Source organism: Parasteatoda tepidariorum, chromosome X1 (assembly GCF_043381705.1).
Source record: "Parasteatoda tepidariorum isolate YZ-2023 chromosome X1, CAS_Ptep_4.0, whole genome shotgun sequence".
NCBI classification, from domain to species: Eukaryota; Metazoa; Arthropoda; class Arachnida; order Araneae; family Theridiidae; genus Parasteatoda; species Parasteatoda tepidariorum.
Genome location: NC_092214.1, coordinates 19535910 through 19553900, shown reverse-complemented (window position 1 = coordinate 19553900; position 17991 = coordinate 19535910). Strand labels below are relative to the sequence as shown.

Sequence of the window (17991 nt, the reverse complement as noted above, 5' to 3'; positions counted from 1 at the left end):
GATAAACATAAGTTTTTGAGTTTAAACCAAGGTATCTGCTATTACATGGTTGTTAAGTATCTCTTATGTTTATAAATATTCAGTGTTCTAGACAACATGATGTATGAGCATCCTGTGTTCTGTATTTTTCTAATTAGAAAAGATTTACCAAATGTATTATGACAGATTATTTGTAACAATTGGTTACATTCCGAACAGTAATATTTAAATTTTTTTTAAAAAGTAGTTTTCTTAAAAATTATTGTACAAGTGTTTGTGCAGAAAATGCCCCTTTATACGAGCAGTTTTTGCTTTTTAATGCAAAGCATTTTCATTCACAATTTGCAACTATAATGGACTTAGGAAATTAAGCTTTATTTTTTTGCTCAATAAATTGAAATGTATTGTAAAACATATTATATTTTATATAATCACAAACAATTAAAATAAATCTTTACCTTTTATGTTACTGAATGTCTGATAAGTACCGTTTCGTATTAATTCGAAGTATTAACCTGTTTGGAGAACGATTTTTAAAAACACGTTTTTACCCTTTTATTCGTGGTTTCTGAAGTTCATCGAAACCGATTAAAATTTCCTTTTATGGCAATGGTTTTCATCTTTGAAACTATAGCTCAAATCTGAATCATGAATATTGTCTTATTTTTTGTTGTCATAAAATTTAACCAACGAGAGATTCTCCATTAGATCTAGGATGATGGGAGTTATTTGAAATCAATACTACCTGAAGTGTTTTCAGATTAATAGCACTTAACAAAAATCATTTTATGTAATTTGCCCTATATTTATTTTAAATAATATTTTAAAAGCACATTTTAATAATTTTTTCTTACTTAAGAAAACTAAAATTAAGGTAATTTTTCCATAATTGCCATTTTTCTTATAATTATTATAGGAATTAGTCAATTTCGGAAATTGCATTTTTTTACTTGAATTCGATAAAAATTGAGAGATTTGATCCCATTAATTTAACCATAAGGGTTGTAAGTAATGATTTATTTTCATCTCATTAAAAATCTAAAAATGAAATTATTAACCTTGCAAATAATATATGTATATATATATATATATTAAAGTAATAAGATATATAATTGGCTATTTATACTTCGATAATAAATATCCTGATTCTATAGACTCTGGAATAATTTTCAACTTACTTTGATTAGACTTATTGAATTCCAAATGAGTCATCTTCCAACAGCGGATCAAAATAAATCCATTTAAGAGTTTCTACAACTGTTCCAAAAAGAACACCTGTTCTACATAGATTGCCTCAAGTCAGTTGCCATCACGAAACTTTATCAGGATGATAAGGGCGCTTAAGATTAGTGCGGTGTTAAGCTTATTTATATGATTTTAGGATGTCTCTTTCAAACCTACTTTTATTTTATCTTTTATTCTATTATTTAAAATGGAAAATAAGAAAAACGTGTGTAGTCCATCAGTGCCTTATCTAGAATTCTCTTTTAAGGACAGCTTTAAAATCTTGCTACAGTACACATGAAATTATTTTTCGATATTAATGCAACCTAAATTATTTTTAAGTGTTCCTTTTGTCTAGCTTTTATAGCTGTAACCAAATCAAATTTAGCTCAAGTTTGATTTAAATTTAGTTTTTCGCATCATGTAGTTAAAAAATTAATAAACTTTTTTAATTGTTTGCATCTTAGGGATAGGGGACGATTTTCGTTTTATTAGTAACCGCGGTCCTATTTAAATGAGGGTTTAAAATCAAGAAGATCGAGAATAAATACATCACTAGGTTATAGAAAAGGAGTTGTTTTAAAGCAAATCTTATTATAAAAAACTTTAATTGCTACAATTCTAGTAAATTTGATTCATTATTTAGCCATTTTTCATTTCATGTCTAATTCAAGCGTAGTTTTCCCGGAAAAAGAAATAAATTTATTTCAATATTAAATATATAATTGATTCTTAATAAACGATTACCCATAATTGACAGCGGTTTCTTTTCAGGAACGATTTTAAAATTGAATCACAAGGTCCCGAGAAATAATTTCGTCAATATAAATTTTAGCACAAGTTATTCTTAAGTTTTTTTTCTTTCTTTTCATAAAAAAAATTATTTATCAATGTCAACAAATTTCATGCATATGGTGTAAACTTTAGCCATTTTCGTTTTTAAGTCCGATTCAAACGTAATGTTTTACTTTGACCAGAAAAAAAAGGGATAAATTATTTAAATAGAAAAAATTTATTTATATGCATAGTTAACAAAAAGTAAAAAGTGTTTAGGCTCTTAGTAACCATGATTACTCTTTACTATAAGTACGGCCTGAAAATACGTCTCAAGTTCCCAGGAAATAATTTTTCCATATAAATTTCGGCATAAACTATTTTTAAGCCTTCTTTTTTTAAAATTTTATTAATCCTAACAAATATCATATTCAAACTTCAGACATTTTTTTACTTTGATGTCCAATTAAACGTTTTTCATATTGTCAGAAAGATTGATATATTTACTTGATTATTACATAGCTTTCATGCTTCAATTAACGTTTTCTCTGTTTAAAAAACCCAATTGTTTTGATATCAGTAAGCACATTTTTTAAAAACTCATTTTCTTCCAAAATCAGACATTACAGTTAATTAAAAATATTCGTAGCCATTTTAAAGGAAATTTTTTAAATATGAAATGAATATCAAAGCAAAACTTTTCTACCACTTTAAATATGAAAATAAAATATTCCGGGAAGTAGAGGAGTATTAAATAATTTGCATATACAAATTAATTGGTTTCGCTAAAATATCCAGAAAATATTTTAGTAAATGCAGTTATGAGAATATTTTTCATTTTGGATTTGATGAATTTGGTGTTTTTATTGACGAATTAACATTATCTTGAAGCAGATTTGATTTTTTTTACTTTCTCAATTAGAGTAAAAATATGTTTTGCAGGATTGCTTGTAATAATTTTGAATTAATTTCTCCACGTTTTTCTATCGCAAAGAATCACTGGTTGATGGGTATTTGTGTGAAACACTTGACTCTGAAGTCAAGTTGTGCAGTTTTAAGTGGTTGTAATCGTGTATTTGTTATTACGTAGTAATTTCTATTCAAATATATCTAGAACTTCACTTTTTTGTCTTTTTTCTTAAGGAAGCTCTAAGCTTATCCCATGCCTTTTTTCCTCTCAGTTTTCATATGCAGGAAGTGTAAATTCAATTAAAAAAAAGCTTTATCTATTATTATGCAAAAAATAATCTTCGATTTTCAAAAGTTTATATAAATGACAATTTGATATTTATATAAAATGGAAATTTAATGCACATTCTAAATACATCGATACAATGATATGATGAAGCATAATCAAGTTATAGCTAATAACTAATTTGATTTCCACATACATTTCGACATTTCCATCTATTTATTGCCTTCGTTTTAGTCAAGCTAAAATATTTATGCAAATAAATGTTTTGCTCTATGTTTTATGCAAATAAATGTTTAATTGTTTTGCTTTAAACATTGAAGTCATAAAAAAAATTTAGTCTGCATTAAAAATAATAACTTGCATTTTATTCAAATCTTCAAGAAATTTTTTTTTTCTAATTGTGCCCTATTTTAATTTATTTCATAGCCTGTTTTCATCTGAGTTTCCAATTCTAAACTTAAAAACAACATTTTTCTTGTTTTAGCAGAAAAAAATGCACAGGAATGTGCATAAAATTATTTTATTTACTATATTAATATATTTTCAACTTTATTTTTTAGCTTAAATCAGTAAAAATTTGCAATTAAGACACATTTTTGAATATTTCATAAATCAAAATGCTGGTAAAATGTCCCCCTCTGTTAAATCACAATCCTTACTTAATTATGGAATTTAGATGCCATCTGATCTGATTCACTCTTGATTTCAATAAATTATTACTTACGAAAAACATTTTAATGATTTTATTGATTTTAACATTCAATAATAATAATGCTATCTTTGTATGAGTGTCATCTGGTACAGTTAGATTGTACGATGTTAAGTAGATTGGTAAATAATGATTTCCTGTACAGATTATATAATCAATATAGAACTATTGTTTAAGGCACGGATGGGCAAACTTTTTTGGTTGAGGGCCAAAAATCGAGAAAAAATTTTTTCGATGGGCCAAGTAAAAACTTCAAAATTTAAAAGAAAGAAAAGCGATATACAAGTTTTAATTTAAATATTTAGTGAGATGAATGAAACTGCGATTTCATTTTTAAAAGTTCCTTAGATTGCGGGTCGAAGTGAGATGCACTTATTTTAGGGAAAGAGGCTAAATGCTTGTCTGTTAGTCTACTTCTAAAAAGATTTTTTCTATGGTTCATAGTTGAAAACTCTTGTTCACGTATATAAGATTAAGGAAACATAGCTAGCATGGATTTTCTGGGCATGGAATATTAAATTTTGGAAACTAGCTTTTGTTAATAATTTGTAAAACTTAAACTTTGGCATATTTAGAAACAACTGCTTCAGATGATCGTTAGATTGTCTGCTCGTTGGAGCTTGAAATGCGCAGTCTGCCACATGTGAAGTACAATTCACTTATATTAGATTCTGCTGCTCGAGAAAGACAAACGCTATTTGGAGCCAATCTACGGCTATTCTATAAAGAACTTCTGCTTTCAACATTTTACCAATTGAAGCTGTTAGTGCTAACTATTTCCAACAGTTTATGTTTTGTGGAACAAAAAATAGGGAAAGTAAAAAGGTCATCAGTACTTTGTTACAAAAGAAAGAACATAAATAGCTTTCAACAAAGTCGACAAGAAAATGGATGCACATTCTTTATATTTGCCACTGATCGGCAAGTTCAAATTCTATCCGAGGGCCGGATAAAACCTTCCGGTGGGCCATAGTTGGCCCGCGGGCCGTAGTTTGCCCATCCCTGGTTTAAGGAAAGAAGTAGAAAAATAGATTAGGCATGCAAATTAAGTTTCTAGATGACTATTCCATGCTGATTGAAAAAGTTTTTGTCTCCAAAATAATTTTAGTTTCATTAAAAATGTAGTTAAGGGCAATTGTAGGTTGACGAGATTTATTTATCTGTAAAATAATTTTATAAGTGACTACACTTTCAAGCATTAAAAATGATTAATGGATACATTTTAATATATAAATCTCATAAGTGACTGCTTTTTTAAGCATTTCGCATAAATTATAGTTAACGACATACTTTCACTTTAGAACACACATAACGGACAATTTTTTTAAACATTTTTACGTCAAACTTTAATTTACGGGATATATTCATCTGTAAAAAATCTTCTTTTTGACAATACTTTCAAAGCTTTGAGACATATTTCAGTTATTGGTACTTATTTAACTACAAAATAGTTTAACAGATGATTCAAATTAGATCAGCATGGAATGATTACATAAAATAAAATACTACAATATCATTTAGCTATAGAACTAATAAAGCAATCTAACTTCTACTATGCAAAGCACAACAATTCTATAAAATTCAAATCTAATTTTCTCTAATTTAATTCTATTCTACTGCATCTATAAATAGTGAATAATTATTTTACTTGGTATATTTAAACGCATTTTCCTTCTTTGAGTACTGTTGATAATCATTTTGATTAATCAGTATCATTTCAACGTCGCTTCTGTAACATAGACACATAATTAGAACAATAAGCATTAAAAATAAAAAGTTTTCTTAAACTTATTTTTACATATTTATTACTAACCGAAGCCTTTTAAATATTCTTTGTAATTTATTATTGATGGAAGTATAGGTAAAATATGACAATATGTTTTAGAATTTCATTCATAGCTTTAAAAATAGTGACACATGACTGATGCAAACATACAATGCAACGTTACTTTCAAAAGTATCTAATAAAAGTACATAAAACAAAAGTAAAAAAGTACAAATTTTAGGTAAAAATTCAAAGTAAGTATAAAAGTACATCTTAAAAGTAAAAAGAGTAAAAGCACAAGTAAAAAACAAAAAAAGTGGTGATATATCAGTTCATTTTGAGAATATAGTAAGTTCAAAAACTTGTCTCGATTACGCACAATAGACAATTTACTTTGAAGGTAGATTTATCATCGATATTTTCAGAAAAATAAAATATATTTTTAAATATAAAGGAAAAGTTTGTTCTATTTTAGTTTGCATTTATTTAATAAATACAAATATAGCAAACTACATGTAAAGATTCGCGTAAGCATAAGTGAGTTAATTGGTAAAATGCGGAATAATACAATTATGTTATGGTCACAAAATTTTTTTTTGCTTGTAGTATTTAGTTGCCAATTAGGTTATTGATAATATTTCTGTTAAAGAGAGGAAAACATTAAATTTGGAAGGACATCAAACACATATTTTTCGAAAACAACTAAATTTAAAAAATCCAAAATAAACTTATTTAATTAGAAAATTTCTTGAAAAACAATTCATTTGAAAAAAATCCTTAGAAATTTTCGAAAAAGTATCGATTTCTTTCGACTTTTTTGTTTCAAATTCTTGTACTTTTTCTTCACAAAGTGACAAAAGTAGCACCAAAACTACTTAAATACTAAAGTATAATTATGAGTACGTACTTTTACTTTCGTTTCTCGTAACTAAAGTAAAAATATTGCCATATACAGTTCTAAATATACTCAACAGTTCTAAATATACATGAAGTGCATAATTTGAAATGAAAATGGTAAGAATATGAGAAGAAATTTTCTAATCGAAAATAATTACAACTACTGCATATAAACTTTTTGATTCACTTTCAAAACATTTGAGACTCCTGTTTTAGAAAATGGTGCAGGAAGCAATTCAAACGAGATTTGCTTTGTAACTGAGTCGGCAATTGCCACCCTTTATTTCCAAAATTCCCACATTTTTTTGTTTAAATATAAGTAACTAAATGAGAGAAGCAAGTTTTGGGAAAACATGAAATTTAAAAAATATAAATTGCAATCATAATAATTACATACAGATTTAAATCTTTGTTGCTGAAAATAAATAATTGTATATGTGGTGATCCCATGATCACACCACAAATTCATAAATTTGTCGGGGGGTGTGGTTGAAGGAAGGGACATGAGGTGTAGATCATCCGCTAACTGCTTGTGATAGATTTGATACATCACCTTTCTAAATCACGCCGATGACTGGTACATCTTTTTTTTGAAAAGAAAAACACAGGTTTTCGTAGATAAAAGTTCATCCATCTTTTATTTTATTTTGGTTCTAAGAACATGTTCATTTCCAGTATACAGCTCATCAATTCGCACAAAGCGAATCCACCACGTGGATGCTGGATCCTCCCTGTGTGCTCCAGGGGGTAGATAGGAATTTAATTTAACATATTGAAATAATAATTGTTTTCTTGTAGAATTACATGATGCATCAAATAAATAATTAGAAGATAAGGTAGCAGAAACTTATAACGGTAAAAATCAAAGATTAAACTCTAGAGCACACAGGGGGAAAAAAACAAAAATTATCCTGCTCCTGAAAAAGCAACAACTTGCTCGAGATCCACGGGGAATACTGGTCTATCTCCAAAAGATAGCGTCCCCTCCTTAGCGGTTGCAAGAATCTCTAAAGACGAGCTATGAGTTGAGCCCTAGAGATCCTGCAAAGGCAATGAAGAGTGCGCTCCTGTTGGAGACAGCCCAGTATGAAAAGTAAACATTGTGGTGATCCCATGATCACACCACAGTATAAATCATTGTATTTTCAGGATTTTATTTAAACAAATAAATGAAAACCTAATGATTGGCAAACATAGTAATTACCAGTTATAAATCCTAGGCTAATTGTGCATAATGGTCAACTAAGTACAAGTGGGCAATTATGAAAGATTGCCCTCTTGTCAAAGAAATAAACACGAGGACAAATCTCTCAAACCAGTGAAATGTTCTTGTTTATAATTTCTAAACACCATAATTTCAGACCTTCTCTATTTTTCTTAAAGAGATCATGTGACTTCGAGGAGAGTTGCTAGAAAACTCGACCCTGAGTCTCACGTAGTACACATAGTTCTCAACCTACTGTCTACAGGAGATTCAGAAAAAACTCCCTTCATTTCAAAATACAAAATTAGCTGCAAACACGCTACCAAGTTAGTGTTTAAATTATCTTCAATAAGCTGAAAAGTTTTGCATTTAAATTAGCTTCAATAAGCTACCAAGTTTATATTTTGAATTAGTTTCAAAACAACCTACCAAGTTTATATATGCAGTAGTTTCAAAACAAGCCATCAAGTTTATTTCTAAATTAGCTTAAAGACAAGGCTACCAAGTTAATGTTTAAATTACCTATAATGAGCTACAAAGTCTTACATTTAAATTAGTTTCAATTTGATTTTAACTTTAGACAGTATGATAATAGTCAGTTTTAGCATGATAATAGTACTCAGTAATTCATGAAACGCATAACGCACCATTTCTATCCAAATGAAGTCTTTTGTTTTGAAGTATTGTACTTTTTTAAGCACTGTTAGAAAAAAAAAGGTTTTGCAAAATTTCTATATTAAATTTGTTACGCCGGAAATGGACAGTACTATTTACTTATTATATTTATTCAAAATTTTTTTTCCTAACTATCTATGTAAAAAAGTTAAGAACGAAAAAAAAGTATACCGTTTGAGATATAAAAATTGAAATGTGAAAACATAATAGCGTTTCCTTAAAGTTAATTATATAGATAATTATAAAGTTATTATAATCATGCAAAACAAATAAAAAAGCAATATAAGTAATATTATTTCACTTTATGATCCATATCAAGTTATATTTTAATAGATAAATTTTAAATGAAGCATTGCTTTTATGAACAGTGCAAACCATTTTATAAAAGTGAATACACTTATTAAATATTTGTGATTTCAATATTAAATAAAAATTTATATTGCAAATTAAATAAAATTCTCAAGCTCTCATGTCTATTATAAGACTTGGTTTAAGGATATTTACGCTTTCTGTTGAGAGTTCTAATTTCCGTTCGATTAGTGCAAATTGGGTTAACAATTTAATTGCTGTATACCGATCTCAGAGTTCTGAAAATTAACCAGAATTAATTGTGGTTTGATAATAGCATAATTTGCTTGATTTAAACTAGCGTTGAAAACAGCATTGATGATTAACATATTGTCGACAATTAACAGAAATATAATTACCGCATCCTTATCAAGTGATGTTGCTTCATTTTCAACATTTATATTTTTTTAAAGTTTATGGATGCAATGTTATTTGCATATAAATATTATTTTTTTTATCTAAAAGGGTATTATCCTAATCTAACTTCATCGTGCGTTTTGTAAAACAGTTTTTCAAAACTCAACTCGATTTTTGTTTCGATTACTGCATAAATCCATAGCAACTCAATCTAAACTTTTATTTATATAAACTTTTTCAAGCATTTCATATAATACGAAATTCGATGTACAGTGCGCAAAAAAAAAAAAAAACACCCTGAAATTTTTTTATTTAATGATTGGATCGCGACGATCTGGGACTCAACCTTAATAGCTTGAGGGGTGACCTCAAATATGCTAACTAATAAGTACAAACGATATTTTAAGTTACAAAATCAGACACGAAAACGTACTTTCTTCATAAATATACTGTTTTTCGAGGGATTCGGATTTCTGACCCCAAGATATTGGGGGTAGCCACAATCTGGAAAATATGGTCCCAATAGTTTGGTCAAGAGAGTAGTCCAAAGTTGGGATCCTTTAAGGTTAATAGTACTTATTGCGTATCTCGCCATATCTCCAGAACTCGTTAAGCGAATTAAAAAATTTCCACATTTCCTTCCAAATTTTGTTTTGTTGCATTTGTTGGCTTCTGTTCATTCGATAAGTACTATAGAGACCTTGTTTTGTAGCAAATACGTTCTCTTACTGAATCTGAGCACACAACGAAAAATTTATTGGTGGGAAGTTAGTCACGTGTTTAAACTGCTTTTGATTTAATCTCTATTTTTGAAGATATATTTTTCTGTAATCAAAGAAAAGTAGACAAAATACTTTCATTTCTTAACTCACTTTTCTAGATACCATTTATATAGTAAAATTTCCCGGTAATAATGATACGTGCATATCATACATAATATAATACATTTACATAGTAATGATAATGCTAATAAAAATACCTTTTTTCCGAGATAGCCATAAAATGTTATTTTTTTAATAGCCAATGAGGGAAATGAAAAATGACATGTTATTAATATAAACAGGAGAAATTGAATAATAATTTTGAAATTTTAAGTAGAATATCTCATCAAAATCTTACTTTATATTCCTAACTAAAATTTAAATCATGCACAAGCTTTTCCTTTTCTCGATATCACGGTGTTTAGTTTCATGGCGCTATTAGCATCAATAATACGATAGGAATTATTATTTGAATGATGCACAAATACAAGGTTATTTTGTTATTTTTTGTGGTTACATGTCGAGTACTGTTTTTATTTGTTTTTTTTAAAGAAATTAAATAAGTTCGACAAAAATCCTAAGTATGAGTATTCAAAATATAAAAAGACAATTAATTAACACTTCGTATTTTTCACGCAAAATGTTTGTAAAAATAGTATTTTTCTATAATTTTTTTTTAATTTTTAGCATTAAAGCTTATATTTATAAAGAAACGTTTATATTTATATCATACTTCAATTGTTTATGCATTTATTTACTCTGGATAATATTTTAAATATTAACCAAAAATATCACTCTTAGTAATTGTTTAAATGTTTTTTTTTTTACAATATAATCTTGAGACAGTTAATATTAAACGTTAAGTATCAGCTAAGCAAGATATCACGATAAGGCATTTAAATGGTGAGATGAATTGGTTTTTTAATTAATTCACACTAACTACATAAAAAGACGTTTAATTTGATGAATGCTGACTAGCACTACAAATTATTAAGGCCGTATCTACAGACATAATGAAGAGAAAAACCCTGTGGAATAGTCTCGATCGGTTTTGTGAACATTTCTGCCGCCAACTTGAAGAGAAAGAATAAAATAGAAGAATGCATTACACTGATTCAGCTTTTTGCTGGAATGCCAAACGCGCCTCACGCAATCTTGGCTCCAGGATCTAGCTAGCTTTTGAGACCCTTGGGGATGATATTATGCAATTACTTGACCAGTTTCCCACATTTATACTGAATTCCAGAGAAACGGTGATTTCCCGAACTGCCTATTTTCATGTACTTGCTCTGATTTGAGGGATGTTGAAAGCAATAGGTAGTTCTGGAAAATTCGGACGTTTAGTCTCGCTTTTATTAAATTGTTTATGGAGGATGTGAAAGTAATTGGTACCAATATGCTTTGCTTCTGTGTTCTTTAGATATTGGGGAATAAATATCATTCAAATAATTATAGGATGTGTTTTAGAGTAATAGAAAAAAACTAATATTTTTTCAAAAAAGTAACTATAATTCAAAAAATTATTGATGCAATTTGTGAATGATGATATAAAAAGTTATTGCCTGATAACAAACACATCCCATTACTGATTGACAAAATAAAAATACAGTTTGGCTATAAACACATATAATTATTGAAAAGAAGAATTAAAAATTATTAATTGACAGCAAGCTTAATTCTATAAAAACTATTCTCTAAGAATAGTAATAATAGATCAAGTAAAAAAATGGCGGATTATTTTAAATATTTGTCACACAAAACACGAAATCAAATTAAATATAAGGAGAATTGAACTGAAAAAAGGAAAAAAAAAATCATAATAAAAAACAACAATATCCAAAATATATATCTTCATTAAAGTACTTCTCTATTATTTCATAGTTCATTAGAAATAAATAAAAGTTCCTATGGAATTTGTTTAAAGTACTCAAAATAAAATTTGTTGCGTAATTTTATTTAGAATTTAAAAAATAACTACTATTAAATTCAAAGTATCAAAGAAAAATTAAAATTCGTTGCTATAAAAACTATTGATTTCGTGATTTTTGAGTATAATGATATTGAGTATTTAAAATAAGCTTTGCTTAAATTGATATAGTTACAATAATTGTAAATAATACTTACATTAAATTAAAAAAAATTAATATAAGCTTTAGTTTTTCTCATATTCAGAATTGTACTAGAACTTTCTTCATGTTAAGTGCTTAATCTGAAGGCATTGCATTTTATGAAAAATCATATTTCTTTTCCTTAAATAAAAGAAAATATATGTAGGATAAACAAATTTTTATGAAAGTTCATTTAATTTCAGGCTTGACTTATATTGCGCACGTTACTGTATATAGAAAAAAATGCATAATGTAAAAAAAAAAACATAAAAAATACAAATGTGTAAATACAAAATACATAATACGCATGTAAAAAAATACGAAAAAATATAAATGGGTAAATACAAAATACATAATACGCATGTAAAAAAAATAAATAAGGTTTTCAAATATTTTTAAGTTTGAAATTCAAAATGTACAGATAGAAACTGAATCATCAATAGAAAATATCTATTTTTCCTTTGACATCATCAAACCAGTAAGAAGACCAGATCTAATTTTATAGAAGTTAATATTAAGAGCCATTTGCGAGATTTATTTTGAGGTATGGATATTTTTAGGTCTATTAAAATCAAAAGAATATTTGAGATTATTTTCTTGTTTTAAATGTTTATTTTAAGGAAGCTTGGTCTTTGTGTTTGTATTATTAGTTTACTCGAATTTTATTCAAATTTTAAAATGATATTTTCATTATTGATTAAAAATAGCTCCAAAAAGTTTGCTAAATTTAATTGAATGTTTCTTCAGATATAGAACAAAAGGTAAAAAAAAAAAAAATTTTGCAAAAAAATTTCTTTATCTCCATGAATAATTCAGCTAGATCTATGAAACTTTATGTAGTTATTATATATGACACCCGAATTTACTGATGTTACAAGCTTATCGCTATAGTTTTTGGCATAGGATGTTCAAAAACTTTAGTTTTTGTTTGTAATTTTTTGCCGGTCTCTCAAACCTTTAAAGGTTTTAAAATTTATTTATACGTAAGAGAAATTGCGTGACGTAAACTCTTGTAAAGTTATAAAATAATTCTATGACTATTTTTTTAAAATATGAGAAAACTGAGTAAACACAGAAGTGTTTTCATAATTTTGTCCAATCTCTGAAATTTCAAACTATTTATATTACAAAAAATTATTTAGAACACTTTTATATGATGCAAAATGAGTCATTATTTTTATCTGAAAAATACTTATCTCATATTTTCCTGCAAATAAAGATTTAGGTCATATTTTTTAATATTTAAATATCGATAATTTAAGAAAATGCCTTAATGAAAATGTTTATATAAAAGCAACTTACGTAAAATTAGCATTGGAGAAAAGTAACATTGGAAAATATTCATAAAGTAAATTGTATGAGAAAAACATTAGGTACTTAGCTTACTAAAAATATAGCTTAGTTGACGTTAACAGCATCAAAAAAATTTCTAAGATTTATAAAAATGGTTTTATTTTCTAATTTGTAAATATTTTCTCAGATAATTATATTTATTGATCGTTTCGGTTATTTATTATTTGCTTTAGATTATAGTTATTTATTATTTACTATTTCATTGCTGATATTTAACTCTATCATTTTCAATGTATATTTACAACTTACTTGCAAAAGTGTTATTCAATACAATTGAGCAAATTTCACTTGTATTTCAATTTAAGAAGATTTCTTTAACAAAATAATTAAATCGTAAATAAATTTTTAAATTATTATGTATAGAAGTTATTATATCGTAACAACGAATAGACAATTAGTAATTTACTTATCTGAGTTATACAAGATTGAGCTAATGTGAATTGCTTATATGCCATTACAGAAAGGCACTCATATGTGCTCGATTCGTTAATAGATATATGAATGCAAAATTATTGAATATTTATTATAAATGTGTCCCATTTTATTAAGCACATGTAACTTCAAGAACCTAACAGTTAGAGTGATTTTCATACGACAAATAATTATCTGATAAAATACGTATTCAAATCTAAATTTCCTGTTCGTCCAAATCTAAATTTCCTGTATCTAAATTTTCTGTAAAACACTTCCTGTTGGAATGGAATAACTTGTTCCCACTCCCATTTTCATGATATATCTTATGAAGAGCTAATTTTCAAACTTACTGTTTAAAAAATTTCACTCTATAAATTGCTGTTTGAAATAAAATGAGGTAAAAACCTATTATTATGGTAGTTCGAAAAAAGTGCAAATTTAAATAACGTTAAATAGATGGGATATTATTTGTTACTTAATATAAGAAAAGCATTAGTCATAGAATCTTAATTAATTTCAGTACGTTTTATAATTATACATACATATCATAATATAACATATTAGTACATATCATAATTAGAACTCCTTTTTAGCATCAAAATTTCCAAACAAATAGTAAAAATCAATTCAAACTTTAATAAAAAATCAAAACAAAACACGGAAAACGAATCAATCTATGCAAAAAATATTTCATTTTTCTTTCAATGCAAATCTGTAATTAAAAATGTTTAGTTCAAATAGAAGTATACAATAGTACCGAATTTAAAAGATTACAAAAGGCTTTATGCTCTTAATATGCTACCTTGTTGACTTGTGACCGTATAAAATGAAAATTCTCAATAAAAACATAGACAGTTGTTTTAACAGTAATAATTGTTTAATCACGAGATGATAATCGTAAAACTTATCAATTTATAGTAACTGACGATTCAAAGCATTTTCATGCACTTAGATTGCATTTTCTGGTTTTTTTTTAATGTGCAGTGAGCAAAATAAAAAATAGACCACCCTAAATAACCTTTGAGATAATGATCAGATCTTCACATTCTAAGACTTAATCTTAAAAGTTCGAACGGGTGATTTCAAATATATTAACTAATTAGTGCAGACGAAATTTCACACAAAACGTAAATAGACGAAATAAAACACAAAAACGTACTTTCTCTGCATAAACATACTTTTTTTTAACGAATTCGTTTTCTGATCCCTAAAATATAGGGGATAGCCGCAATCTGGGAAATATGGTCCCAATAGTTTGATCAGGAGAGCATTCCTAAGTTTGGATCCTGTAAAGTTAATCGTACTTTTTGCGAATTTTATCATATCTCGAGAACTTTTTAAGCGAATTAAAAAAAACAGATATTACAATTAGAAAAGATTAAAATATTACAATTAAAATGTTTATGGATCTAAATTTAATTCTGTGCAAAATATAATTTTTAATATTTACTTTTTATTATTTTATTTAACAAAAGTCGAAAAAATTTGAATTGTAAGGTATACAATTTTTTACATAATTTTAAAGAATGCAACTTTAAACAGAAATTTGAGCCAAGTCGGTTGAATTGTTTACGTAAAAAACGAATTTTAAAAAAAGTCGTATTAGCTAATAGAGTTTTTAATTGTCTAAATGAAGCAGTTAATTGAGAGAATCAGAGATTGTTTACAAATTTAGTTTTAGGTCGAATAGTGTAAACACTAATTTTTGATAAAAAGTTTGATTATTTTCAGTAGGACAGTTTTATTTGTTTTTCACATTTGCATTTGTTCATGTAACACTTTTGCAAATTACAAGCTTTGCGTTTAAAATAAGTAGTAGTTAAAGTTTGAATTCAATTACGAATTTATTACTAGCTGTTAAATTTTAATATTGATTGCAAAATCAGTTTTTAATGGAAACAATTAAAATTCAAAAACATGTAAAAGTATTAAAAAGTAAGAATTTGGTGAGACTAAAATGCAAAAAACCACTTCCACAAGGTTTTTTTTTTCAAGAATAAAACTAGAAAGTGGGTTTTAAGACTGGTGTATTACAATCAAGTTTGCAGTTTGAAATTAGATCTGATTTTCTATCATTGATTAAGTTTTTTAAAAATATCATTGAATAATTTTTAATCACTAGAACAACACTGAAGTTAAATCTTTAAGATAAGCTATTTATTGTTAGCTTTAAGTCCTTCGAAGTCAGTGAAGATAGTTTCTTTTCAAATAAAATTTGATTTCTTCTTCAGGGGTATAATTAAATATTTTTTGATATTTGTTTCTTTAGAGTCCAGTTTGCTTATGAAATATTTTTGAAAACTCCATGTTCTATTATGCAAGTCATGTAAAATTTAATCTTAAGCTTGACAAGAAATTTACTATTTTTAAAACATCCGGCATTTAAAAAAATGGAAACAATGAAAAAGCAAACTAAAGAGAAAAACCTTTTTCTCAAGTATCTAAAGTTTTTATGATTTAGAAATGGAAAAAAATACAACACGCAAAGTGAAAAACAGAACACCTTAATAACTTTTGATTCAAAGATCACAATATCATTTACTAAAATGTTATTTTAATAGATAGAGGGATTGATTTTAGATATACTAAATATTTTAAGCAAACGATATTTTAAGTAACGAAATCATATGCGGAAACGTACTTACACTAAATAAAGGGTATTTCTATTTAAGAATTTAGATTTTTGATCCTTAAAATAAAGCAAAGCTATAACCTTTAAAATATGGTCCCAACAGTTAAAGTGGAAAAGCGGTCGAAGGATGTAAAACTTTTATATAATTTTTTCGTATTTCACCTTATTTTCGGAACTATTTAGGAAAATTTATAATTTTTGACGAATAAATGTGAAAATGATTTTATTTAAAGACAGTTTCATGAAAAATAGCAAAATATGGTTTTAAAAATTATACCTTATTTAATTTAATGTCGAATTTTTTTTAAATGTAAGGCATAGAAATGTTTTGTTCATTTTAAGCTACGTAGATTAAAATTTGAGCGAAATCAGTCAAATTCATGCAAAAAAGTAGCATTTTTCTCATTTAAAGTTCATATTTCGTTTCTCCGTTTTATCAGTTAAAATTACATGGTTAAAAATGAAGTAATTATTTTATAACTTAGATTTTACACTTCTTTTGATGATTATTAAAGTAGATAATAGAAAATAATAAATAAATAAAAAAGTAAATTGAATTATTTTTGTAAAAGAAAGTTTCACTATCGTGTTAAAAGTTTTAAGTTATCTTAAAAAGTTCCATATATATGGCACAATACGCAAAAAGTGAAATCGCCTTATAAGAGTGGAATGTTTATTCAGTGGAAATACGTTATTATGTCTGGTTTCGTAACTTAAAACATAATCTGCTGAAACTAATTAGAATATTTACTCTTTTAATCCCTCTAATTGCCTCTTAGGACGTAATAATCTGATCATTAGTTGATCATTATCAAAGCTTATTTAGGTATTTCGTATTTTATTTTGCGCACTTTATACGCTGAGAAAAAAAAAAGTATGATCAAAACAGCCAGGAAATAATAAATTTAATCGTGTTTCTGGCTCTATTGGAACACCAAAAATCTCTGTACTTTTTTCCAAAGTGCTTTGGTAATGATTTTGGGGAAATTAGGAATAACATTTATTTTTATAATATGTAAAATTATGTTATTATATGGTAATTTTATCACTATACCTTAGAGCATGGCATAGAAACCATTTATTCGGTAAAATGTAATTTTCGGTTTTGCACTTTTCGGTTGAAAAATAAGTACTTTACTTTCGAATACCAGATTTTCTGAAAAACCTTTAACATATGAACGGAGAAACTACCAAATGAATGTTTTAAATAACGTATATTTTATTTTCTTCTACCGAAAATATCATTGCCGTACAGTACGGTAATTTTACCAGAATTTTTTTTTCTCCATGCATGTTGATCTATAAATATTAAAATGAGGAAGAGATTTTTATGTTTACGTGATTCTGTCTACGATTTCATATATATTCATAATTTAGAACAAATAAAGATAATTCTATCATGTATAATTCGAGTTTATAATTCCTTAAGACAGACAAATTAAAGTCAGACAGATTTGTAGTCATGTCTTGTTATTTTTAAAAAAGTGCTTAGTTTCATACAGATCATAGTTTTAACAGAACTTCTTAAGGATTCCACTTTTAAATATAGTTTACTCTTAGTTTTAAAAATGTCTAGTTTAAATGAGAACAGAACAA

At 26.7% G+C, this 17991-nt stretch overlaps 2 protein-coding genes across 6 annotated transcripts in view; one reads left to right on the top strand and one right to left on the bottom strand.

Annotated features, from left to right (window-relative positions):
• The window catches only part of LOC107443976 (uncharacterized), a 166173-nt gene that overhangs the window by 25544 nt on the left and 122638 nt on the right, over positions 1 to 17991 (top strand). The window lies entirely within an intron of this gene.
• The window catches only part of LOC107453666 (synaptotagmin-1), a 90075-nt gene that overhangs the window by 63273 nt on the left and 8811 nt on the right, over positions 1 to 17991 (bottom strand). Inside the window, exon 2 of one of the 5 annotated variants that reach the window (XM_016070564.3) lies at positions 5530 to 5610. The exons of 2 other annotated variants lie outside the window; for them this stretch is intronic. In XM_016070564.3, the coding sequence (XP_015926050.1) occupies positions 5530 to 5610 (81 nt within the window). Of the gene's footprint in view, positions 1 to 1157; positions 1304 to 5529; positions 5611 to 17991 lie in introns of those variants that run through there. 2 more of the 5 variants (XM_016070567.3, XM_016070565.4) reach the window with 2 other exon arrangements.